A 27,975-nucleotide genomic window follows, 5' to 3' on the forward strand; every position below is an offset into this window, starting at 1 on the left:
TGATCCAGGGTCCATGCCGCAGTGTTGGGAAAGGGGGAAAGGGGCAGTGGCCCCGGCCCGGCCCTGCGGGGCCGGGAGGCTCGGAGCCCCCCCCACCTTCCAGCAGGCCACCTCCGACAAAAGGGGAAGTCCAGCCTTTCTGTGCAGTTTAAGTATGTAAATTGTGAGAAGCGTAATTGGTCTTAAAGGCTGTCCATCAACTCAGGGTCAACCCAATACAGTAATATAGGTGCCAAAGCATTAAAGGAAGGCAACTGAAAAGAGCATTTGTAGAAACAATATAAATTAAAATACATACATGCTTATGTAAGGACTAACTACCCCACCGTTACTATAGACGAATAATCTAACTAATCATAATCCAGTCCATACACTCTGCAGACTCTCCTTCATTGTGTCTACTCCTGCCCTCCAAATAATACCAAGTACTACCCAGTATAAATGACAGGTTCAAGACCCTCTGAGACTGAGTGACTACAGTACAGGAAGAAAAGGGAAATTCAGGGTCCTCTCAGCTCTGCAGGAATGACACAGTTGTTTCTTTAGCTCACACCAAATCAATTGCTGTTTTTCCCCATTAGTTCATGCTTCCTGCTTCTCCTGTAACTGCTCCTCCTCTACTCACCAAATGTGTGTGCTCTAGGAAGTCTCCTTGACACTGCTCTTACCCCAGAGATAACTAATTTTTGTAAGTAGGAAAGCCAGTGATGGAAGGGATCACTTTGGAAAAAACCCCATTGTCTCCTCTCTCCGGGGAGACCTTCTAGCAGCCTTCCAGTACCTAAAGGGGGCCTACAAGAAAGCTGGAGAGGGACTTTTCACAAGGGCATGTGTGGGACAAGGGGGAATGGCTTTAAACTGAAAGAGGGTAGGGTTAGATTAGATATCAGGAAGAAATTCTTTGCTGGGAGGGTGGTGAGGCACTGGAACAGGTTGCCCAGAGAAGTTGTGGATGCCCCATCCCTGGAGGTGTTCAAGGCCATGTTGGATGGAGCTCTGAACAACTTGATCTAGTGGAAGGTGTCCCTGCCCATGGTAGGGGGGTTGGAACTAGATGATCTTTAAGGTCCTTTCCAACCCAAACCATTCTATGATTCTATATGATTTTGTTTCATGAGATCTGGGACTGAAGAGTAGCCCATTGGCCTGTACCTAGCACTGAACATTATCTTTTAGGCCCTCCTCAGATGCTCTTTAACTGAGTAATTGTTCTGCTGTGAGCTGTTAGATGGGAGCACCCAGGTAAAACCAAAAGCTTTATGTAAGATGTATGAACTTCTATCTATATTCAGCATAAGGTGTTTCCCTTTAACTCTCCATTGTTATTCCTCTCTTCAAATCAGGAGTTCCCTTACTTTGTTTAAACTTCCAGCTTGTGTACTTTATTTATATTCCATTGTTGATATCTCTTTCCTAATCCATATACATTTACCTTCCCCAAATGCTTCCTCAGATATACTTTCTCGCATACTTCCTTCTGTTTTATTTTCCCTAATCTGTACTTAACACCTTTAATAACTTATGGGAAGCAAAACTAACTGAAATATGCCATGATCTGTTGCTTTTAATTTCTGGAAAACACTTCTTCCCAAATTTTACATTTGATCCTTACACGTGCTTACTGTAGATTAGTATTACTATTTTTTGCAATAGTATTGCATTACAAGTTCATGTCCAGTTTCCTATTACAAGTCAGTGTACCTCAAAATTGTTATTTCTTGATGGGGAGACATGTCCATATGATATAATCTATTGCCCTAGTTGTGTCATTTAACTTTAATTGCAATTAATCTCATCTAACAATAAACTAACTCTTGTGATACATTCAGGCCCTTTATAAGTTTTATTTTACACTGGTTTTTCAATATTTTCTTACAGCAAGGACAGTAATTTGTCATACATTGTTTTGGTTTAGAAAAGAAATAAATTATTAACACATTTGTTGTTTGCACTGTAATAATATTTTGTGGAATTCAGTGCAAGCATACAAATAAAATATTCAAACCATACACAACAGCTATATTTAGGAATCAACTACAGTAATAAAGGTATCCTGACTTACTGTGAGAATCACACTGATGATGACTCATTAATAAGTCTTCTCTAGATTGCTAATGAAATTATTAAGTAAAAGGGCCCTAATACACTTCATAGTGATAGCACTGGAATTTGTCAAAGATGGATTTCTAATTAATTCCCTGATATGAGTGTGTCAGAAATGTAACACACCTTGAAATAATAATTTCTTTGCATAGAGTTTTTCATACAGGCTATATTAAAAATATTTTAGAGTTACATGATCCATCTGCAAACACAAGAGGAAAAAATAAAGCAGAAGAAAAAAGTGAGAAAACCAGATATGGACTCTAGAGACAAACACCCTGAAAACAGATGTTGAGTCAACTAAGTGAACAGATATGAGATTGTTAGTCTGGAGCTGCAGAAGAAAACACCATTTTTCCAATGTCACAGATGTAGGGTGAAGTGGCTCAGAGAAAGCCAGTATTATCAAAGCAAGAATTTAAGATCTTTTAGATGGGCTGCATCAGGTCAGTAATAAGCTTTAAGCTAAAGAAAGGCAACTTCTAAATTGGATCCTAATACAGCTATAAACTTATTTTAAGAGAATCATATAGAACCATTTTCAGAAACTGATCACCTACAATGTGACATAAGGAAATATAGAAATAACATATCCATTTTGTTACTAAAGAAATAAATATACAAAAAAAGAAGCTACTGACTATTTAAAGTGCAATTTATGAAAAAACCTTAGCATTTTCTAATTCTAAAACATGTTTCATCTCTTACTAGTCTCTCATAATTTTAAGGACAGCTAGTTCTCAGCTCATTTTTCCTTTTCATGTAATCTTACACTGAAATTATTGCATGTGCTACTGCTAGAATAATTCACAACAGTTGCAGCGGGGATTACTGCAACACACAAATATCAAACCAGGAGTCTCGTGGAAAGCGAAGTATATATGGACAGATTCGTGGTAGATGTTTCAGAGGTGTTTATTTCTCCAGCCGCATGGCCGGGGCTCAGCTCAGGAACGCCGCAGTCACGGGACCCAAGGGTCCTTGGCCACACCAGGGAACACAAACCAACCAATGGGAAATGAGACTGACCAGGGGCAGGGAAACCCCGTGCCTCCCCCCCAGGGCCCCTCTCCCAGGGCTCCATGGCAGGGGGAGGAGACCCCAACATCTCACCCATTTTATTTTAATAAAAGGAGAATGAAAACAACTGGATAAACATAACAAGAACAGTTTCAAGACAAAACAAGCCACCCTCCTGAGTTTTTAAATGTCCAAACAGATTCTGTGGAACATCTTAGGGCTGACAGAAGGGAGACAGAACTCTCTGGGCATGCTTTGTGGGGAAACTGAGGCAGGAGAGGGTTTAATTTCTTCCCTCCCTCTTTTCATCCCCCCCTCGGCATCGGAGAGGAATTGTAGGGAAATGGAATTGTATAGGGAAGCCATGGGGTGAAAAACAGATTAGGAATAAACTGGGGATAGGGTAAACTTAGGAAGGGGTTCATATTGGGTATAGGGTAAAAGGGGGAAGTAGGCTGTGGGTAGGGAAGTTGCTGGGATGGATATTGTTTATAATTTTGTGCATAACGGCTGCCTTTGACTGGAATACCTCCAGGCCCAGTAACATTTGCTGCTTGTAAACCCTTCTTTCCTTGCACTATATCAAATTGTACAACTTCCCCATCTCCTACACTTTGCAGGTAATTTTTAGGGTTATTCCTTTTAATGGCAGTTCTATGGATGAATAGATCTCCCCCTGTATCATCTCGTGTTATAAATCCATAGTTGTTTTTTACATTGTACCATTTCACAGTTCCTGTGACTTTCGTGGCTACAACTCCTCCTATCACGTGCTTGCGAGTTTGTCGTGGCTGCTGGTCCCGCGTTGCGGCTGCTCCGCGCCCTGCGAGCAGCGCTGCTCCGGCGCGTCTGGGCTCTGCGCGGCCCCGCGTTGCCATCGCCGCTGGCTCTGCGCCCTCCGAGTGGTTCCGTTCCGCAAACTCCACGCTGCTTTGAGTGCGGCCCCGTTTCGGCTCGGCGCTGCGCTGCGCGGCTTCTCATGTCGCTGTGGAAACCACCGCTTCTCCCCCTGCAGGGCTCTCCGAGCCGTGTGCTCAGAGCGGGCTTCCACGCTGATGCCCGGTTCCTGGCTGCTCGTGGCCCACGGCACCCGCGGCGCCTGCGGCATCGCTCCCTCACTCGCGGCCGCGTGGCCGGGGACCCCGAGACAGGGATGGGGTCTGCCATAAGGCGCACGCTCCCGAGGGGGCCGGGCGCATCCAGCGCAGGCACCTCCGCCGGCTTGTGCCACAGGGATGGCGGCTGCGCGGCCTCGGCCGCGGGACTATGGCCATCCTTTGCTTTAGGGGTAATAGGACCATATAAATGCTCCTGAATAGCTTCACTGACCACGAGGGATCCACGCAAGGGTTCAGTCACTAATGCATGTTCTGTTTGATCTTTCATCTCCCACAAGATTTCGTCCCAAAAACACCCCTGACAAGATCCAGGAGGTTCAATATCAAGAAGTAAGTCTCGAGAAATATAGGAGAAATTTTTGAAAAGCCAGTTAAAAAAAAGGTCTAGATCTCCCGGTTCCATTACTTTTTTGTTTTGTTGTTCAAGGATTCCTTTAACTTCTAGGTACATTTCTTTCTGTGGCTCAGAGAGCCCCATTTCCCACGATTCTTCCATAGTCCAGAGAGAATATCCAAACCAAGATGAGAAGAGAGAGGTCTAGAGTGGTTATTTTACTCACGAATCTTCTTCAGGGATCGGTATCTTGCTCGCATTCCTCCACCAGTTTGTTGCAGTGGGGATTACTGCAACAAGCATATATCAAACCAGGAGTCTCGTGGAAAGCGAAGTATATATGGACAGATTCGTGGTAGATGTTTCAGAGGTGTTTATTTCTCCAGCCGCATGGCCGGGGCTCAGCTCAGGAACGCCGCAGTCACGGGACCCAAGGGTCCTTGGCCACACCAGGGAACACAAACCAACCAATGGGAAATGAGACTGACCAGGGGCAGGGAAACCCTGTGCCTCCCCCCCAGGGCCCCTCTCCCAGGGCTCCATGGCAGGGGGAGGGACCCCAACACACAACTTTCATTATAATCTTCCTTTTGAGTATCTCAGATGAGTTCCTTTTCATCCGAAAACTCCCATGCTTAGTCTAAAGCCAGCAACAATTTTTGGAATAATGGATTAGGCAAGCTCAGGTGTAATCAAAACATTCTTTAAAAAACCACTATAATAACATACTTTTCCCAAATAATTTGACTTAAGAAGAGGGAAAAATGAATAAACTCATTTTGTTCTTATATTTTTTATTCTGTAGTTAAAATGAGAAAATGAGATTCAAGGAATGTAGGAACCCAGAGTGCTGAGAATATTTCTCTGCCTGTTTTTAAGGGTTCTTACCCCCCTGAACAACACTGTTTTAACCTCCAACCTTGGAAAAAATTACCAACGATCAGACAAGAACTAGAAAATACAGTGGTGTGAATTAGGTGATAGACTATTATGTAAGATTGTCACAGGGTGAAAAATTTAGAGGTTTTGGGCTTCTCTTTGTAGTAAATAGATAAGAGTAAAAAATATCAAAATGGAGGATTTTTGTTGTTCTCTAAACCTTCTTCTCCTTCTTCTACTACTCCATGTTCTGCAGTAAAAGTAGTTTGGAATCATTGGATAGAGAATTCCGCAGTTCCTGGCCATGTTACTGAATAATTGGTAGGAAAGTGAAAATAATGTACATTTTTAGTAACTATTGGTGCAAATATCTTTAAAAGGCTGTGTAAATCTTGATAATTAGAGACTTCTCTCCTGCTTTCTGTGCTCTATGCTGTACCTGGGTCAAGCTAGTGGCTCTGTTCCTCTAATAAGACTTAATAAACAACTATCTGGAAGCACTGAAAATCAAGGAAAATTCTCGGTTTATCTTTGAAACTCCTTGCAAGGACTTTTAGAAAATTCTCTCCCATCAGGAGGGACTTGATTTATGGCACGGTTCAGTGTCATTTGGTGCCCCGTGTTCGGCCTCATCAGAACGAAGAAACCCAGAATGTTTTAGACAGCAGCGCGCGACCAGAAAGAGAAGAAAAGAAAACCCCGGGGTTGGCCCTGAAACTCCAGGATCTCCTAACCTCGGTCGACAGGGGGGAGGAGGAGCTGTGGACTGCTGGACGGAACTCGGACTGGGATTTCACGAGCCGATAACATCTATCAAAAACACGGTAAGCTGTCCAAAACTAGACCAAGAAGCAAATTATGGGTGCAGTTCTGTCCCAAGCGGAGGCAAATATAATACATAGTTTTGAAAACCTAGTTCATAACCATCCCTTACCAGCATCTAAAAAAGAAATACGTTGTTTGCTGTCCTGGGTGAAAAGAGTTTCCTGATGCAGTAATTGGAGATTTGTATTTACCATCTTTTTGGGAAATATTAATTCTATTCTATACCATTACACGAGTCTAAGAGATGAAACGGCTCAGAAATTAATACCACCAGCTAGAGTAATTTATGAAACGCTTATAGAGCTGGCACTTCCTGCTTCTGACGAAGAGGAGATGTTTAAAACTCCCGCGGAGACTTCGCTGACACCCGTAAAAGCAGCGGAAGATTCTAAACCCCCGCTCGAACCCTTCCCACCCTCAGAGACAGGCAGAAAATGCGATATTCGTGCGAAAGTCCCCGAGGTTCTTAGCAAAAGCGATTATGAGATCCTGCAGGCACCGCAGGCAGCGGGGAGAGTGCGGCCATTCCGGAAGCCGAACTAGAATTTTTGTCGGACTCGAAATTAAAACTTTTGATCGGTCTGACGGAGGAGCATGATACGGCAATTTTAGAGTTCCCTTCATGCGCGCATGCCCGGGGGGGAGACGGGAAGTCCCTGACCATCTCCCTGAAGACGGAGTCTGCCTCGGAGGACGTGGTTTCCATCTTACCCGAACCGCCCGTTACAGCGCAAGTCAGGGGCAGGTCCGTACCTCCCGAACCCGGGGTCCTCCCATCAGATGAACCATGCGCGCGGCCAGGGGCGGTCCCGGAGCTTCCATCTAGCTCTCCCGCTACCCCCACGCAGCATGGATTCACAGCCGCTTTCATGTTTGAACTGCTCGCCGCGGCGGCAGCAGCGACGCCTGCTTCTGACGTCATCACTCCCGCCGCTGCTGACCCAGCTTTACTTCCGCTTTCGGGAGACCTCACTTCCACGCCTGCGCGGCGCGGCATAAGCCACCTGTCCTCAGATACTGCGGTTACCCCGGCAACACCGCTCACGACTCGAGCCGCTCCTAGCCCTGCCCCCAGCCCTGGCCAGGGCGTCAGCCACGCCCCTGGCTCCAGCCAAGCCGCGCTCCCAGTCCTCGGCCCCAGCGTTTCTACTACCACCCCGGCCCCACCCCTGGTCCTGGCTGCTATCCCCGCACGTCTGCCAGGCACGGACGCCTCAGCTGCTACGCCGGCGTGGCCGGTGGGCACAGCACCTCCAGCCAGCCCTGCAATTCCATCGGCTACTGCAGCTCCATCGTACAAGCCTTCAGCAGATACAACTAAAACCAGCTCTGTGTCAACACAGCCCGTGTCTGCACCGCAGCCACGGCCGAGGGCATACAGCCGAGACATTTCAGCAACTACCGTGTCACCATCGCATGTACCCCCTGTCATCCCTCTGACAACACCACTCAGAGAATTATCACGACAATCACATGATGTTAAACCACATCTCCCACACGGTTTCAGCGAAACAAAATCGATTTTATCTCCAGAAGAGAAAGAGGACTTTTTCAAATATATACTGGCACCTCTTCCATCACAACAGGACGAACCACGTATTATCCCTATTGAAAGTGAGGTCTCGGAGAGAGACATTCCACTTCATGCACATTCTTCTTGAACTTCTCAGGGACATTCAGCTGATTTTATGGGACTTTTTCATCCTCAAGTGCCTGTTCAGGACCTCAGTGGGGAGGATATGGTGACCATCACAGCTTCAGAAGGCATTCCTATATCTTCTCAAGCTTCATCTCATTTTTTTACAGTGAGCAGTACAACTCCAACTTCTCGTATGCCTTCTTCAAAGCTTCGAATTCCACAACAACAGGCATCTGATCCCTCATTTTTCCACCATCGCTTTTAGCTTTCAGATGACTTTGTTCATCATCTTTACTTCCGACTCAGAGAATGTGCAAGAGATTATCTACCTCAAGAGGTTGATGCACTGGGTCCCCAGCCCTCACCCATCCCGCATGGTGGCAGTTCCCTGTCCAGATCCACTGTACCCTTTCCTTCAGTGTCCAGATCAAAGCCACCTGTGATGGCAGGTTCAGCCACTCCTCGTTTATTACCTTACAGTGCACAGCCGCGAATACCATCCCCTATTCCTCATCCAGGAGGGGGAGAAGAAGATAGAATGAATGGATTCTTCGGTGAAGAAGAACCTGCATCCCTGCAGTCCAATCAAGCTGCAAGTTCACGAAATGCTGGTATGGACATGGTTTCACCTGACAGATATGTTTCAAGAGATACGTCTGCTACAACAGACTGGTCAAGTATTAGGAAAAGAGGACTTAGATATTTTACTATGGCCGAAACAGATAGTATTGTAATGCCGGTTACATATACCAGACACAATCAAAATCCTCCTGTATGGCAACCTATGGATCATCAAGTTATCAAAGATTTAATGGATGCAGTAAAGAATCATGGACTGGGAAGTCCATACTTCAAACAGCTTTTGAGAGGCACATTTAACAATTATGATTTGGTACCTTTTGACTGTAGAAGTATTGCCTCAACAATACTTACAGATGCACAACTCCTGCTATGGGATGTGAGAAGAGCACTTTGTGACCTGAGAGAAAAATATACAGGAGGACCACAGGCAGCTCTCACATTAGAGCAATTGGCTGGTGACAAACCTCATGCTAGACCAGAAGATCAGGCAGTGGTTTTGCCTCGAAATGTGCTTATAGATATCAAAGAAGCAGCGCAAAAAGCAATCTTACAAATTCCACCAACTGGAACCCCAGAAGGCGTTTACACAGAAATAAAGCAAGGTCCTGCTGAAAGTTTTACCTCATTCGTTGATCGTCTAAAGCAAGCCTTGGACAGACAAGTTAGTGATGAAGCGGCAAAACCATATCTGCTACAAGGTCTTGCTTTTGCAAAGGCTAATGCAGAGTGCAAACGTATAATCAGTGCTATACCTGGTCAAGCGACCATAGCCGAAATGATAGAAGCATGCAGTAAGGTGGGTACACCTCAGCATGTTGCAACAGTTCAAGCAAATGCTTTTGGACAAGAACTTGGAAAACTTCTTAAAGAGCAAGTAGCAGCGCTTCGTTCCGATCTGCAACGAAGTAACTCCACAGAAGTGATGGCTGCAGAATTCACTGGGAGACCATGCTTTAAATGCAGAAAATATGGACACATGAAAAAGTATTGTCCAGGGCCTGAAAAAAATGTGAAAACGTCAGGCCTCTGTCCAAGATGTAGAAGAGGAAAGCATCATGCCAATCAATGTCGCACCAGAACAGATGTGGGTGGGAATCTTTTATCACTTCCGGGAAACTTGAAAAGGAGTGCGGGACGCCAACACGCTACGACACAAGTGATGGCGACGGCTCAATCCGTAATCCCACAGGGAACGCAGTTATCGGAGAAGGTCACTCAAACTCTGTCAGCCAGACCATCTGTAGATTTCCCAGTGACCCAGAATTGCTACCGCCAGGGGTGCAATGCGAATTGGCAACTTCCAAATTAGTACGTTTTATGAATGAAAATCATGCAGTGATACCCACAGGGGTCACTGGAACATCTTGGAAGAGACAAGACTTTTTAATTGTAGGCAAGGAAAGATGTAGCATCATAGGGCTCATTGTTTATCCATCAATTGTTTCAGCAGATCAAAATGAAGAGCTAACAGTTTTGGCTCAACCTTTACATCCTCCACTGGTTATTCCAGAAAATACTCCAATAGCCAAAGCTATTGCTTTACCATCTTATGCAACAGAACAGATCATGCCAGTGACCGATCAACAAGCTTCAGTTGACATTGAGGATGTGGATATTCATGCCAGTTGGATGAAGCAGATAGGCCATGATCGACCTGTGCTCGTTTGTAGCTTAACATGTGGAGACAAGACAATCTCAATCAGGGGCATGTTGGACACTGGTGCAGATGTTACAGTCATCTCTTATCTCTTTTGGCCCAAAGAATGGCGCTTGAGGGCACCTTTGAACTCACTTTCAGGTACTGGAGGAAATACCCTATGCCTGCAGAGTGAGCATGCAATTGTTGTTTCAGCACCAGAAGGAAAGACAACAATCATTCGTCCTTTCATTGTGCAGAAGTCCATCACAGTATGGGGAAGAGACATCTTATCACAATGGGGAACAAAAATAGAAGTAGATTTTTAATAGGGATCGCTGCAGCACTCACCACCTTGAAATTAACCTGGAAAACAGGCGAACTTGTATGGGTGGACCAGTGGCCCCTGGAAGAGAAGAAATTGAGTGCTCTCAAGAGTCTTGTTAAAGAACAATTGCAAAAAGGCCACATAAAACCAACTAATAGTCCCTGGAACTCTCCAGTATTCGTCATTCATAAGAAAATCTCTGGTGCATGGAGATTGCTCCATGACCTCAGAAAGATTAATGAGGTCATTGAAGAAATGGGACCACTTCAACTTGGACTTCCATCTCTCTTGATGATTCCGAGAGATTGGCCACTTGTAATCATTGATCTCAAAGATTGTTTCTTCAACATCCCACTTCATCCAGAGGATGCTCCTCGATTTGCATTTTCTGTCCCAAGTATCAACAGACAAAAACCTCTGCAAAGATATCATTGGGTTGTTCTTCCACAAGGTCTCAAAAATTCTCCAACCATTTGTCAATGGTTTGTGGCACGAGCCTTATATCCAGCGCGAAAGAAATATCCACAAGCAATAATTATTCATTATATGGATGATTTGCTCATTGCAGCGTCCACACAACAAGAGCTACAAGAAGCTCGTGACAGTGTGATTACAGAAGTCCAAAATGCCGGATTGGAAATCTCTACTTCAAAAATTCAAGAAAATTCACCGTGGAGATATTTAGGATGGAGGCTTACGGAGCAAGCAATAAGACCACAGAAGATACAAGTCAGAACTCAAGTTAAAAATCTGCGAGATCTACAACATCTTTTGGGAGAGATCAACTGGATCAGACCAATCTTGGGAATCACAAATGATGAACTTGCACCAATTTTTAGTCTCTTGAGGGGAGACTGTGATATCAATTCGCCTAGAACCCTCTCACCTGAAGCTCAAGAAGCTCTTGGAAAGATTGCTAAAGCTCTTCAACAGAGACAAGCACATCGCTTTATACTGAGCCAACTATTTTTCCTTGCAGTGTTAGGAGAAAATATGCAACTGTATGGTCTCATATTTCAATGGGACTCGTCACAGCGAGATCCTTTATTAATATTAGAGTGGATTTTTCTGCCCTACAGATCCCCTAAAACAATTTTCACAACTTTAGAAATGGCAGCTCAAATTATAATCAGAGCTAGAGCAAGGTTACTAACAATGGCAGGCAAGGATTTCACGACAATCTATCTGCCTTTGAAAAAGAAATATTTTGATTGGGCAATGCAAAAATCAGATGATTTGCAAGGTTGCATTGTTAGATTACTCAGGTGTTTGCTCAATTCATTTTCCAAGCCACAAACTGCTACAAGCAAAAATAGGCTTTAGAGAAAAACCCATGATAAGTGAAGTGCCATTAGATGCAATAACGTTATTTACGGATCGTTCCGGGAAAACACAGAAGTCAGTGATAACATGGCAGAATGCAACTACAAAAGAATGGGAATCAGATATTCAGATAATACAAGGCTCACCCAGATTGTGGAATGAGCAGCAGTCGTTCGAGCATTTCATTTGTTTCAAGAACCATTCAATCTAATTACAGATTCAGCTTACGTGGCAAATATAATTAAATGAATAGAAGGATCATTTTGGAAAGAAATTGATAATAAGAATCTGTGTTCTTATCTTTTGTGTCTGAAAAAATTATTAGATCATACAGAACACAAATATTTTATTTCCCACATCAGAGCACACACTTCTCTTCTGGGATTTTTGGTAGAGGGAAATGCACAAGCAGACAAATTGACCATGGTCATTTCAAACACTTTGCTGAACATTTTTGAGCAAGCAAAACTGAGTCATGCATTTTTTCATCAGAACGCACAAGCACTGATGTGGACATTTCGCATTTCTAAAGATCAAGCGAAGGCCATCATAAGTGCCTGTCCAGACTGTCAGCTTGTGCAGCCCCCTGTATCCACAGGAGCAGTCAATCCAAGAGGATTGCAGAGCCTGAAATTATGGCAGACAGAATGTCATAGGTTAGCAAGCATAGTCCCAGAAGTGATGTCCTTGCCAAGGGGTGCTTACAGCTTCCTCTGGGACCTAACAGAACCTATCAGATGGCTAGTTTGAATATGGACAATTCTTTAAGGCACTTAAGGTTGTGACCGCCTCTGTGATGCACACTTAAGAATAGGAAACTCCAAGGCAGAGGCTCTATCTCTCTTGTTTCTGGTGCTGGGACAGGTGGCTGCGGGCCCCGTGCGGGGGCCAGTGGGCCCGGCCCAGGCCCTGCTCAGGCCAGGCCGGGTCGGGCCACGGCCATCCTGGAGGCGACGGGCCCTGTTCCACCCACGGAACGCCCCCCCCCCCCCCCCCCCCCCCCAAGCAGGGCTGTGGGCAGCCTGAGCGGCTCGGCTCCCCCCCCCCCCCTCCACTTCGATAAGCCACATTCCAGCTGCAAGGCCGAGGTAAGATTAACCCTTTTAGTGCTGTGAAGAGCTGAAAACCTGAGGGAAGAGAAAGAGGACATGCTTAAAGCTGAAATTCTGTTGTGAAGCTATGACATATCAGAGTATCCCGTTGTAATTTCATGAAGATACGGGGGGTGGAGTGTTCAGTTCAACTTGTGAGCAAAAGCACCTGCCCTGAGATAGGCAGATGCTGATGCAGCTGTAATTTCATGAGAAGTTTGAACAGGGAGAGATGGAAGCGATGAGGACTTTTGCTCCAAATGGGAAAGGAGAAAACCTCAGTTCCTAGAGATGCTCCCAGAGATAGTCCTGAAGATGAAGATGAGGAAGACCCTTTGCTCCCAGGGAAGGAGAAGGGCCTCTGTTCTTAGAGATGAAATGCTCCCAGAGATGGGTCAAGAGAACTTTTGTTTCTGAACGGCTCAACCTTAAAATTGTACCCCAAAAAACTTCAAGAGTGGACCCTCAAAAGCAGTTGTGGGAAAAGCTGCAAGTCGGGGGAAGGGAGTCACATGCGAGCAGAGAGACTCCTCTTCCTAAATGGACTGAACAGAGTTATTTGGAAGTGGGCGGCTGTCTCGTTGTGATAATGTTTTCATAGCATGGGCAAGAGAGACTTCTCTTTCTAAATGGACTGAACAAGGTTACTATGGAAGTGGTAAACAGACTGAACATCTCAAGGGTTGTCTTTTAACATTGTCAGTGGGAGAAGGGAGGAAGGTAGGGGGAGGAGAAGAGTTCTGAAGGTGTGGTATAATTTTTTTTTTTCTCCTTTTAGGTCTGTTAATAAACTTCTTTATATTCTTTCAAGTTTGGTGCCTGCTTTGCATTTCTCCTAATTCTTATCTCACAGAAGATAAACAGTAATGAGTATTTTGGACCAAACCACTACACAGATGTTACAAAATACCCATCTTTTGGGAGATTTAAAAATATTCATGTGTCATACATGAAATCCCTATTTGTGCTTGGTCTTTGCATATTAAGTTCTTTAAGTAATTAATTTTGAGTTAATTATTTTTAAATTGAATGTTACAATTAACCCATCAGCCCAGGTACAAAAATCCAGTTCCATTATCAGTGTTTCCATTTGTTTAAAGTTTATTAATAGAGTTGCACCCTTCCCAGTTAAAATTTTCCCAGTAAAAAATCACAAACTTGCCCCTTTTCAAGCTTCAAACCACTGGTACACCATAAGAGTTACCTTTCCTGTGTTTACTATATACTTTTACAAGTGTTTTGAGGTGTGTTGGATGTATTTTAATACTTTTTGTAAGTGTTTCACTTGCATTTTGATTCCAAGGCCAAAACCCCACCCAGTCTTAATAGCCAGCAGCTATTTTTAGCCACGGCCATTACTCTGCAGGCAAGTCCCATGCCAACCTGAATACCTGAATTTTAATGAAGGTATTGTATTCCCTTAACTCTAACTGATACCACCCCCCCTTGACAACGATGAGCCATTGGTGGACGGAGATGATCCATCAAAGGGAAAGCACCAATCGCCTTGGACCGAAGGGGCGGGCGTTGGGCAGACTGGGGGCGGAGCAAAAACTATAAAAAGGACGAAGCCGAGAGGCGGGCCCTCTTCTCTTTTCCCCTCTTGCTCTCTCCAGACCAGCTGTGGGAGACATCGGTGCTGGGCATTAAAAGCCTTACCCCTTTTAAGGGGCTTTTAGTAATTTTTTAAAGTCAACCCAGCACTGCAAGTTCTTTTTCTCTACCTGAGGTCTAGTGCTGTCTCAGCCAGAAGATCTCAAATCCCTGCGCTCCTGGGGCATACCATCTACTGAGCCATAGGATCCCAAATTTTTATATTTTTCTGATTTCTGTAATTTTTCAATTTTTCTGTTTTCAATAAATTAATCTTTTTAAGAGTTGTCTCATTTCTCACACATGTATCTGTGGACACCTTTTCAGATGCAGTCTTTGCTTCCCTACATGTAGGCGAAACAGCGAAACATGCATGTCGACATTTTTTGCAAGCATTTGCAGCATTGGGTGTTCCTCAGGAAATTAAAACAGATAATGGTCCAGCTTACAGAGGACGAACCCTTGGCACATTTTTGAAAAATTTGGGTGTTTGCCATATATTTGGCATTCCTAATTCTTCTACAGGCCAAGCTATCATTGAAAGAACACACCATACCTTAAAATCCCTTTCAGATAAACAGAAGAGGGGGGAAGCAGAGGCTACGCCTCAGATGCAGTTGAACACAGCTTTGTACGTTTTAAACTTCTTGAATAGCTCCTTTGCAAAACCTACTCCACCAATTATCAGGCATTTTTCAAATAGTACTCAGGCAAAATTGAGAGAAAATCCTTTAGTCTTGATCAAAGATTTACAGACGGGAAAGATCGAGGGTCCATTTCAACTAATAACTTGGGGCAAAGGGTATGCTTGTGTCTCAACAGGTGAAGGACCGAAGTGGATTCCAGCAAAAAACGTGAAACCTTATCAAGTCCAGAAACAAGCAGGAATCGACTCCAGGAACAAGGAGGCGAGCACGCAGACGTGAATCAGTGTCAACACTACTGTCGATGCCACAGACATCAGTTGTCTTTCTGTGCAAGAACTGTGGACTGAGCCTTATGTAAAAAGTGGGAAAGTTAATGGTGTAAATTTTGTATGTAAGAGTGTGGTAGAAGTTATGTTACAGATCAGAGATTCCTATGTGGGATAAAGCTGTTGAGAATGAAGCTCAATCAGGTATTACACTTGTGCCTTATCATCTCACTGATTGCCTTAAGCAATGCAGCTTTCCCAGTAAAACAACCAAAAGAAAATGTCTGGGAGACTTTGGCCAATGCATCAGGCCTAGATACCATTTGTCTAACTCACTCAAGGTCAAAGAAGCCATTTTCAACATGTTTGGTCGGTCTACTAGCAGACAAATGGCCACCTTCCAAACATGCTAATCTAAAACTTTCACAATTCAGTTCAAATCCAGTGGAAAGTTGGGATGGTTGGACCAAATCCCTTCCGGAGGCTCCTTACGAACCTCAGGAATTGGAAATTCTTGGTTCAATAAAAATGGAGTTTTGTGTAGTATTCAGTTCTCCAGGGTTGAAACAAAGACAAGATAACAGATGTCAGTCCAAATTATAAAATATATAGAAATGCAACATCTTGGTGCAATTCAACAGTAAAGATGAGCACACCGTTCAACCAGGATCCATTACAATTGCCACAAGGGATGTTTCTCATTTTTGGAGACAGAATTTGGCCTGCAATTCCCTCAAATGTCAAAGGCGGTCCATGCAGCTTTGGAAAGCTTTCTTTGCTAACGCCTAACGCAAAAATGACAAAAGAACATAAGAGTAGGGAAAAAAGATTTGTTGAGCAATATAAATCTGATTGTAATGACAAATTTACAGCTTGGAATTTTGGACAAAGGTTTTCTGCAGCTCTCCTTTTACCCGGTGCTGCTGCAGGAGCAGCCTTAAGACAATTGGATCAATTAGGCTGTTGGCTAAGTAAGAACTCTCGTGCTGTCTCTCGCACTGAGCGATATGTTAACTGATGTTCAGAGTGTGAGACAAGCGACTCTGCAGAATAGAGCAGCAATTGATTATCTTCTATTAGTGCATGGACATGGATGTAAAGAATTTGAAAGTATGTGTTGTATGAATTTGTCGGATCATTCGAAATCCATCCATGAAAGTATACGGCAATTAGAGGATGGAATAGCTAAACTTGGAGAAGAAAGCAGATCATTGTTGAACGATTTGTTCAATTGGTTTGACCTTACACCCTTATGGAGAAAAATTTTGAAGATAGGTTTGTATGTTTTAACTATTGTTGTAATTCTTTTAGTATTTGTACCTTGTATACTTCACTGTGCTAGATGAGCCACGGACAAAGCTGTCAAGGAAGTGTTTTTGGTTCAAACAGGAGGGGGAGATGTAGGAACCCAGAGTGCCGAGAATATTTCTCTGCCTGTTTTTAAGGGTTCTTACCCCCCTGAACAACACTGTTTTAGCCTCCAACCTTGGAAAAAATTACCAACGATCAGACAAGAACTAGAAAATACAGTGGTGTGAATTAGGTGATAGACTACTATGTAAGATTGTCACAGGGTGAAAAATTTAGAGGCTTTGGGCTTCTCTTTGTAGTAAATAGATAAGAGTAAAAAATATCAAAATGGAGGATTTTTGTTGTTCTCTAAACCTTCTTCTCCTTCTTCTACTACTCCATGTTCTGCAGTAAAAGTAGTTTGGAATCATTGGATAGAGAATTCCGCAGTTCCTGGCTATGTTACTGAATAATTGGTAGGAAAGTGAAAATAATATATGTTTTTAGTAACTATTGGTTAAATTATCTTTAAAAGGCTGTGTAAATCTTGATAATTAGAGACTTCACTCCTGCTTTCTGTGCTCTATGCTGTACCTGGGTCAGGCTAGTGACTCTATTCCTCTGATAAGACTTAATAAACAACTATCTGGAAGCATTGAAAATCAAGGAAAAGTCTCGGTTTATCTTTGAAACTCCTTGCAAGGACTTTTAGAAAATTCTCTCCCATCAGGAGGGACTTGATTTATGGCACAGTTCAGTGTCAAAGGAAGTTCCAATTCATGCAATGCATTTCAAAGAATATCTGCTTAACGATTTTTAAGCTGTGGATAATCTGACAGGTCTAGTTTTCAGTGTGTTTTAGGACAAGCTGCAGAACAGCAAGGGTCACCTTTCAGCACTTTAGATTTGGAGCTATTTAAGGCCTGAGTTTCCAGTCCTATCAAAGCTTGGAAGTCCGAATTCAGAGTTTAAACCCAATTAAGCTTTCGGTCAGCCTCATCCAGAACACAGGTTTCACAAGGGAGGTGTGTCTGTGCTGGCTGGTCAGCCCCGTGACAGAAGGACAGGAGTTCAAATGTAGCGAGAGCATGGCAAAGGGGGCATACTGCTTTTAGTAGACTGAGGTATCTGGCTTTACACACAGTAAAGAAACAACCCAGAAAAAACAATAAAAACAAAATTATTCTAATTCCAAGAAAATGTTAAGAGTATGTTTCTGAAGTCTTTACTACATAAGAATGCTTTAACCTTTACTTTCTCACAGCTGAATACAAACTCATCTCAACATGATGATGCACAGCCTGATAGTTCAGTGGCACACAAGACCTATGGGAAGACACTGAAGTGAAAATGAGACCAGAATGGCCTAGAACATGTATCAACGAAGCACATCGAGCATATTTTGCGGACTTGTAAATGAAATTTGGGTCTGTTCCCTCAGAGAAAAATAATGACTTACAGCAGGTGGAAATTTTGGTAGAAATCCCCAAGGAGCATCCTGATGCACCACTTCACAACACAGTGTAACTTACATATTTATCTGGCACCTTCAGTGAATATAGGACAAGTTGCTGATGTGAACTGCTCACTTGATGATAATTTTTTCCTTCTGTCTAAATTAAGATGATACACTATAGCTCACCTGTAACTTTTGGGTCAGAGAATTCCTCTGTGCCTGGAACTCTCTGGCACTGTTGATTTCTTGCTTCAATCTTTCAGTTTCCTAAGGGAGAAGAAACAACCTTGCTAGCAACACGTTATCTAACTCGGCTTCAGTGCAGGTAAACTGGCTGCTGCTGTTTCTCCTGAGTGAGCTATTGCAATGATATAAAAACTGGCAGTTAGATACTGCCCATCATAGTGCATGAAGTTTAAGCCCTGCTTCCAATATTCCTAAATCACAGTCCCAAAATAGCAATTCTGTTCTGAATAAACAATACAGATAAGCATTTTCTTTGCTATAAAAGTCCAAGTTATTCTCTCCCACAAAAAAGATCTGAAATAATGTTTTCCTAGAAAATTAAGAGCCCTTGTAATTAGAAAAACCATTTTATACTTTAAATTCTATTAAAAACTATTCTCCATTTTTTCAAGAGAAAAATTCAGTTTTCATTTGTGAGCTGCTTATTTTGTCACTAACAGCAGGGCTGAGCATCAAAAGATTGCCTGCTTTGACCATTGATTTCTGTAAAAAGATAATCTAAAAGGAAAGGTTTCTTTAATTTAGCAAGAAGAAAATAATAAAATATAAAAATAACAAATAGATAAAATAATGAATGGAAGAGAAACCTGTTCTTAGCTTGCTTTCAACACACAAGAATAAAAATAGCTAATGAAGCTAAAAGGTATCAAATTTAAAACTAGTAAATACTTTTCCCAAAAAGCGCATAGTCATCTCACAGAACTTCTTTCAGAAAGATCTCTTTGCATCCAACAGTTCAGCATAATTCAAAAGCACATGGACACCAAAATGGGAAACAATACCAACCTGAAGCTAATCTCTTAAGTATGAGGAAGTTCGGAAAAGACTTTGTTCCATTTTGGGGGGATATTCTGTAACTGCTGCATCTTCTCATCCATCCTCCTTGGAAACACCTAGCAACAGCCCCACAGGAGGCAATACCCTGCAAGATACACTGCTTCTCTGAACATGCACACCAGTGCACACTGTGTCTGTTCAGAGGGCTCAAGGGACCTGGTCCTACACAGAGCAAACAATCCTTCATACATGGCTCCTTGCACCTCCTTTTTCCCATACATAAAGGGGTGAGTCTTGATCGTTCTGCAGCACAAATATGCTTTCCTTTGAGACCCATGCCAGAGCAGGTGTTACTCCAATTCCTTGTATTTCCATGCTGCTGGTCCAGCTCAAGGCAGATGGCCCAATAACTATTAAGTTACAGGCTGGGGTTTTTGGCATGTGTTTAAGAAAAGGGCTGATCTTAGGGATCATGAAATTCAGCTATATTAACATAGCCTGAAAAACAGATTGTCCCGAAAAGACATTGATCAATTACTTGCTTCAAACCCTGCTCTCCAGAAAAAGTAAAATGTGCAATGACTGCTTCCCTTCTAAGTGAATTTGGACTGTATCAACGTGATGACTACTCTGTAGAAACTACACATGCTTCAATTGCAGACTTAATTTTGCAAAGAGAGATGCTCAGTAAAAGCAAACATGAAAAAAAATTATACTTTTTTTGTTGTTGTTCAGATACCCGGCTCTATACTGGACAAATGTAATTATAATACACATAAAAAACAATCTTTATTAATCTTTTCAAAGAAGCTGAAAAATGGATTTTACTTCATAACATCTATATGAAATAATACAGTATTTACCAGCCATCACAAATTTAATATTGAAAGCCTTTAGAAATTATGTAGCACAAAAACCAAGAATAAATGTTAGCAGATACCTCTTCTTTTTTCTTCAGTGTAGACTCTAACTCCTGTATTGTCTGGTTTAATTCTGTTTTATGAGTGTGGACTTCATTGGCTTGACTGCTCACACACTCTAGCTCAGTCACCTGTTGAAATAAGTAGAAGCAACATATACAGGATTTATTGCAAGAAATTCAAGGTATTATTACTTCTTTGCATTTAAAATATACCCTTAGTGCTGGGTGACTTGATTAAAATGGTGAAGGTGTTCTTAGGAAGTTAGCATAAAATTCCTTTAAAAATTGTTTTGCATAAAATGGTTTCTATGACTTTTAATGTTTACTGTAATATCTTGGAAATGTTAAATGTAGTATGTTGCTGGCTGAAACAAAAATTAATGAAAAGTTATATGTGGGGTATGCCCAGGGATCTCTGCTAAGACATTTCTCCAGGGCAGGGGCTGGGCATACCCCACAGTTATACTTACTAATTATTGAAAAATGTATGAAAGAAGCTGAATTACCATTTCAGAAACAGTAATTTTCAGTAATAACAGAAGTGAGAGAGAGTCCCTTCCCCCCCCACCTTTCCCAACAATGACATGACCTGGTACTGAATAACATTAGGGTCTGGCCACACCTACTCAGCCATGCTTCCTCTTGACTATTGCAAAAAATTAACCCTGTCCTGTGTTGGGGTCCCTCCCCTGCCATGTAGCCCTGGGAGAGGGCCCCTGAGGGCACAGACACGGGGCTTCCCTGTCCCTGCTCAGCCTCGTTCCCATTGGTTGGTTTGTGTTCCCTGCGCGGGCAGAAGGACCCTTGGTCCCGTGACTGGAACAGTTCCTCAGCAGAGCCCTGGCCATGCGGCTGGAGAAATAAACATCTCTCTGAAACAGCTATCAAGAATCTGTCTGTCCATATATATTTCCTTTCCACGGGACTCCTGGTTTGATATATGTGTGTTGCAGGATCCCCACTGCAACAAATGGTGGAGATTTGTGAGCAGAACGATCCCCGATCCCTAAGCGACTGATTTGTGTGAGTAAACCCTGGAAACTTTGGATTCCTCTTCTTGGTTTTGCTTTGCTATTCCGTATCTAAACTATGGAGGAACCGTGGGAAGACTCTTGGCTCTCAGAGCCGCATATGGACATTTATCTTAAACTTAAAATGATTCTTGAACAACGATTTGTAAATTTTAGCTTGATTCAAGCTCAAAAAGAACTGAAACACTTCCTGGCATGGTTGTTTAAGAACTTTTTCTATGTTTCTTGGGATTTAATTCTTACGAAGGGCTTTTGGAAAACCGTTTGGACACAGTTAATACTGGAGTCAAAATATATGCCGATGGAAGAATATTTTCGTGAATATTATTTAGTTACCGAGACGGTTGAGCAATGTCAGCTGTGTCCTGGTGAAGGGAAGCCTGGCGCAGGGACCGTGGGGCCCAGGCCACGTGCACCGAGCGCTCTGAGAGCAGCAGCGAGGCAGTTCCCGCGCGCGGGCGGAGCCACGCGAGCCGCAGTGTCGGTGGCGGAGCGAGGCGCGGCGGGACCCGGCGGTGCCCGAATGGCCCCGTGCAGCGCGTGGTGGAGCGAGCCCCGTGAACGCCCGGCCGAGAGGGGCGGCGCGCGGGCGGCGGCTGGCGGCGATGGCGGTGGAACGGAGCCGCGCCCAGCCGAGACGCGCGCTGGAGCAGGGCGCGGGGGAGTCGTCGCTCGGGGGCCCGGCCGAGATGTGGGTGCAGCGCCCGACAGCGGCAGCGAAGCTGCGACCAGAGGAGGCGACGCACGGAGAACTGAGCGGCGTGGCCCGGCCCGGCCCGCGCAGCCCCGAACGCGACCCCGGGAAGAGCGCGCAGGCACAAGCAGCCCCGACAATTCCAACACGGGAGCGACCGAAGGAGAGAGCAAAGACGCAGCGAGACAGAAAACAGCAGCCACTCGGAAAAAGGAAAAGATCATAGCAACTAAGACCTTAGGGATAGTAAAATGGTATAATGTTAAGCAAAATTATGGTTTTATAACAAGGTGTGACAACCAGCAAGACATATTCGTGCATAGAACTGCTATTAAAAAGAATAACCCTGAAAAATGCATCCCAAGCTTGGGAGATGGAGAGGTGGTGGAATTTAATATTGTACTAGGGAGAAAAGGGTTACAAGCATCGCAGGTCACTGGGCCTGATGGTGTTCCTGTAAAAGGCAGTATATATGCAAAAAATCGTAGTCATGTTAGACAGTATCTCCATTGAAAGCCCCCCCTACAGTTTCCCTTTCCTAATCCCACCTTTCCCTTTTACCCTATGTCCTATTACCCCCAGTGTATTCCCAATCCGTTTTTTCACCCATGGTTTCCCTCACAAAACCATGCTTTTGCCAATTGTTTCCCCAAAAATCCCTTTCCAATGCCGAGTGGGGGATGAAAAGGGGGAGGGAAGAAGTTAAACCCTCTCCTGCCTCAGTTTCCCCACAAAGCATGCTCAGAGTTCTGTCTCCCTTCTGTCAGCCCTAAGATGTTCCACAGAATCTGTTTGGACATTTAAAGACTCAGGAGGGTGGCTTGTTTTGTTTTGAAACTGTTCTTGTTATGTTTATCCAGTTGTTTTCATTCTCCTTTTATTAAAATAAAACGGGTGAGGTGTTGGGGTCCCTCCCCTGCCATGTAGCCCTGGGAGAGGGCCCCTGAGGGCACAGACACGGGGCTTCCCTGTCCCTGCTCAGCCTCGTTCCCATTGGTTGGTTTGTGTTCCCTGCGCGGGCAGAAGGACCCTTGGTCCCGTGACTGGAACAGTTCCTCAGCAGAGCCCCGGCCATGCGGCTGGAGAAATAAACATCTCTCTGAAACAGCTATCAAGAATCTGTCTGTCCATATATATTTCCTTTCCACGGGACTCCTGGTTTGATATATGCGTGTTGCAGGATCCCCACTGCAACAGTCCTGTCTGGAACCAGGATATTATTCACCCCTTGTTCTATACCATCTACCTCATGTCCGGATCCTACACCTTCCAACTATATGCATATACATATACATATATATATATACAGGCATGAGTATAATTTCTGTAGTCAATGGCCATCCCTCCAAGATGTCTGTTGAATTCATTTAGTTCATGACTTTCGGTTCTATCCATTCTAGATGTCTTCCAGGGCAGGAGGGCTGGTGTGATGTTGTCTGGTTGCGAGCTGCATCAGGAGCTCACAACTGGTGCATCTGGAGCAGTCCATACTCATTAACTATGGTAGTTCTGGCATACAGTGGCAGTGTCGTTCAGCAACCAATATTATACAATTCAACATTACAGACTGTTCCCACACAAAAATCAAATCCCCTTGAGGTACATACTGTTTTCCCATCCCTCTGCATTACCCACCAAGTACACCCTGGTCCGTGAGCAAAAACAATGCCACGGATGGATTTGCCTTTACTTGAGGCAGGACTAATCCAAGCTGTCTTCCTGTAGTGGCTTGGTCCAAAATACTCATTACTGTTTACCTTCTGTGAGATAAGAATTAGGAGAAAAGCAAAGCAGGCACCAAACTTGAAAGAATATAAAGAAGTTTATTAATAGACCTAAAAGAAGGGAAAAAAAATAAAATCATACCACACCTTCAGAACACTTCTCCTCCCCCCACCTTCCTCCTTTCTCCCACTGACAATGCAAAAAGACAACCCTTGAGATGTTCAGTCTGTTTACCACTTCCATAATAACCTTGTTCAGTTCATTTAGGAAGAGAAGTCTCTCTTGCTCATACTATGGAGACATTATCACAACGAGACAGCCGCCCGGGTTGGTTCTCGGCTCGCATCATGTGAGAGTCCCTTCCCACGACTTGCAGCTTTTCCCACAACGGCTTTTGAGGGTCCAATCTTGAGCTACTGGGGTACAATTTTAATGTTGAGCCATTCAGAAATAAAAGTTCTCTTCACCCATCTCTGGGAGCATTTCCATCTCTGAGAATAGAGGCCCTCCTCCTTTCCTGGGAGAAAAAAGCATCTTCATCTCTAAGACTATCTCTGGGAGTATCTCTAGGAACAGAGGTCTTCTCCTTCCAATTGGAGCAAGAGTCCTCATCGCTTCCATCTCTCCCTGTTCAAATTTCTCATCAAATTACAGCTGCTTCAGCATTTGCTTGTTTCAGCATAGGTGCTTTTGTTCACAAGTACAAGTTGAACGCTCCACCCCCCATGCTTTCATGAAATTACAACGGGTACTCTGATATATCATAGTCCATCACCACCATAGCTTTACAACAGAATTTCAGCTTTAAGCATCTCCTCTTTCTCCTCCCTCACGATTTCAGCTCTTCTTTCTTTACTTAATGTCTGCAGGCTCCATCTGTTCTGGAGGAAATTTACAGCACTAAAAGGGTTAATCACACCTGGGCCTTGCAGCTGGAATTTTGCTTATCGCTGTAGGTCACATGATCTTTGCCGGACAGCAGGGCAGCTTCAGCTGAATCTTCGGCCGCACTGGAGAGGGGAAGCAGCCCGTCTGCACGTAGCAGGGGTGTGGGGGGGCCGCGGGTGGAACAGGGCTGCACGGCTCCAGGATGGCTGTGGCCTGGCCCAGCCCAGCCCAAGCAGGGCCTGGCCTGGGCCCGCTGGGCCCCATACGGGCCCTGCAGCTACTTGTCCCAGCACTGGAAACGAGACAGCCCTCCCCCGGGCTTTGTCCATTCTTAAATGTGGACCACAGAGGCGGTCAAAATTTTAAGTGGCTTAAAAAATTGTCCATATTCAAACTAGCCAGCTGATAGGTTCTGTCAGGTCATAGAGGAGCTGTAAGCACCTCTTTGCAAGAACATCACTTCCGGGACTATGCTTGCTAACCCATGACACTTCCTTAACATATTCTTCATGTGCACCATGGGGACTTGATTCCCTTCTACAGTACGTGGAGGTTTTGACTGGGTAGGGACAGTTCCATTGGTAGAGCCTTGGGTGTTAACTAACCAGGTGGCCTTCACTAAATGTCGATTGCAATGTTTGAAGGTGCCACTGTTGCATTGCTTGGTTTGGTTTAGCAAGCCGCAGCCTTCTCAGAAAGCACTGTGAGGCTGCTTAGGGTAGAGCAGCAGTTTCGCTCTCCCGTAGTCCTTCTGGACGGCCCCATGTACCTGCTCCCGCTAGCTGTCAGCTCTTCAACATGGTGACAGTAAAGGAGGCGAGAAGGGTCCCTCCATGTGGACCTCAGAGGAACCTTTATTACATGGTGACAAGCCAATTCCCAGAGGCAGAGAGACCACGTGGTCAGGGAGCTTGGGGTCTTATCTGGGGACAAGGGGGGTGGAGAGAGCACATGGACGAATGATTTCAGGGCGCAGGGGCAGTACATGGGTGGAGTTGGGGTACTGGAACCAATAGGGAGAACCCGAAGAAGTGGCCAGGGCTAGGGGCAGGGAAGGGAGGGACAATATGGGAAAGGTCTACAAGTTAGTAAGAAAAGCTTTGGGGAAATACAACACTACATCCCACCACCCACTGCTTTCAATGTGGTTTTTAACTGTCCACTGTACCATTCCATTTTCCAAGAGGCTGGTGCATGATAGGGAATATGATACACCCACTCAATCCCGTGCTCTCTGGCCCGGGTGTCTATGAGGCTATTTTTGAAATGAGCCCCGTTGTCCAATTCGATTTTTTTGGGGGTGCCATTGAGTCAAGGTACTAAAAGGTTAAAATTTTAACTAAGAGTAAGAAGAAATTTGTATTAATTAAGATATAGAGTAGAGAAACAAAAGATAAGTTAATGATTAGTAGATGCCGAAGCTAGAGCTAAGTGATGTATTATTTGCCATTATATTTTAAGTTGTGTTTGTAGGAGGAAACAGAATAAATGAACTGTCATCTAAACAAATTGAAACTAATTGAAACCAATAGAACAAAGAACAGCACCTGGGTTTCGTAAAAATTAATTCAAAAGTAGGAGATCTTGGGCTGCGCCAAGAGGTCATGAAGGCCTGCCAACAGCAAGAAGGTAAAAAGGTTACTGTGAGGAAGACATTCCTGACTTCATCTTTCAGGACCACTGACCCAATTCAAGAGAGAAACTGTGCATGCATGAAAGACTAATGATCTCATTTTAATACGAAGCAGAGGATGGGAGGTGCTGGGGTGTCTTGGGGTGACTTGATGTTGTATTCCCTATCGCTGCTCTATGCCCAGAAATTAGTATACATGCCTTTCTATGCCTTTAAACTGAGCCTGAGAGGGGAGAGAGAAAAGTGTACTTTTTCAAAGCAGTTTGTTTTCATGTTCCAAGGTCACAGAGATAAAAACCTGTCTGCTTCTGCAGAGCAAGGGTGGGGAAGCAGCCTGCTTGCTTTCCAGCCAGCTTTCGGCCAGTTTTTCAGCTCCTTTTCCTCCGGAGAGTTGAACTTCTGTTTTCCTGGGACTTCGTTTTTTTTTCCCTTTTTCTCTCCTGGATGGTTTCAACATCAGAATACATCGGGAGGAATTTCCACTGAGGCCTTGGCCCTGGAGGGGGGCCCACCACCCTGTCCCAGCTCCAAGGAAGGGGAGAGAGAGACTACGGAAGGACTCTGAAATTTTCCCAGGATTTTCTCTCCACAGCGAGAGGTTCTATTATTTAGCATTATTATTCTTTTCCCGTGTATTTGTTAAATAAATAGTTTTTATATTTTTCACTTTTCTTCGAGGAAAAAGTTTCTTTTTTCCCGAACCTGGTGGGGGAGGGCTGGTTGTGACCTGCCTTCTCTCAGAGGATATATTTCTAAATTTGTCCAAACCGGCACAAATAATTAGTGGCGTCCAATGAGAGGCTCGAAGGAAAGTGAAAAGCCTGTGCTAATTACATATTGATGTGAATTTACTTATTCTGTGTTGGGGTAAAATAGTCATCATGTTGGTTGAGTTCATAATGTCTCTCTGGCTTGATATATTCATGTATTTCTGGTCCGTAGGCTTGTTTGCCTATCCACAACTTACTCCGATTTTATCCTTGATAAGGAGTTTTTGCAGAGCAGGGGCACAAATTCGGATTTCTATTTTGCTGTGCTCGGTGATAATGATTTATAAGAAGTTAACAGAGGTACTGGCAGTTGTTCAAAGTGTGTATGATATGTGGTTTCTCCGTCCTAACCCCCGTCCTAGCTTCAGTAGCCTGTTTTGGGAATTCATTAGTAATTGCACCCGGGTTGTTAGAGGAGGACGAGACGGGGTTTCCCTTCCCTTTAAATTTGATAGGTTATCTTTTGAGAATGTCCAGTTTCCCCTGGATGTTAAAGACACCATCCTCCTGGTATTTAATTTGGTAACCTTCCTCTATGTGATTGGCAGCTTCTCTAGAATAAGAGCTCAGATTTCCAGTGTGACTGCCGAGACACCTGACCCAGAGGTGGAACATCCTGAGTGGTGTGGGGAATGGGAGGATATGGGCCAAATCCTGAAGAAATTCTCTGACCCAATAGTTTGCAGTTTCCCCCCTGAACAAGTTCAGAAACCAGCTGAGGTGGGAAAATATCTGAAAGAGAAATACAATGACAATTCTAATGAGAACAAGCTCCTTGCAATATGTTGGGCTTTGGCATATGCCTATCGCACACTGCAGCAGGTAAGGGTAGAGAGGCAGGAAGATAAATCAGCAAAGCCTGCAGACACCCCAGTCACTCAGAATGCAGCCAAACCAGACAGCAAGCCCAAACCAGATGGAGAGTCTAAGCCATTGACAGTGGCTCCTGTCACGAGGAAAAAGCACACAACTAAAACTGATCGCCCAGTGAAAGATGATGATGATGCAGAGGAAGGAACCTCAAAGCCACCAACTGACTCAGGCACAGAAACCATTACTGAGTCATTGTCTATAAAGGACCTTCACAGCCTAAGAAAGGACTACACCCGACGGTCTGATGAATCCATCATAAGTTGGATAGTCCGTATTTGGGATGCTG

At 44.1% G+C, this 27,975-nt stretch overlaps 1 protein-coding gene across 1 annotated transcript in view; it reads right to left on the bottom strand.

Moving 5' to 3' along the window:
* LOC125319334 (homer protein homolog 1-like) overlaps nt 1–27,975 on the bottom strand; it is a 368,242-nt gene that overhangs the window by 4,101 nt on the left and 336,166 nt on the right. Inside the window, exons 7-8 of the mRNA XM_048290442.1 lie at nt 20,094–20,204; nt 18,317–18,397 (exon numbers count right to left, since the gene is read on the bottom strand). Coding sequence (XP_048146399.1) covers nt 18,317–18,397; nt 20,094–20,204 — 192 coding nt within the window. The remainder of the gene's footprint in view (nt 1–18,316; nt 18,398–20,093; nt 20,205–27,975) is intronic.

This window comes from Corvus hawaiiensis, chromosome W (genome assembly GCF_020740725.1).
Source record: "Corvus hawaiiensis isolate bCorHaw1 chromosome W, bCorHaw1.pri.cur, whole genome shotgun sequence".
Lineage (NCBI taxonomy): Eukaryota > Metazoa > Chordata > Aves > Passeriformes > Corvidae > Corvus > Corvus hawaiiensis.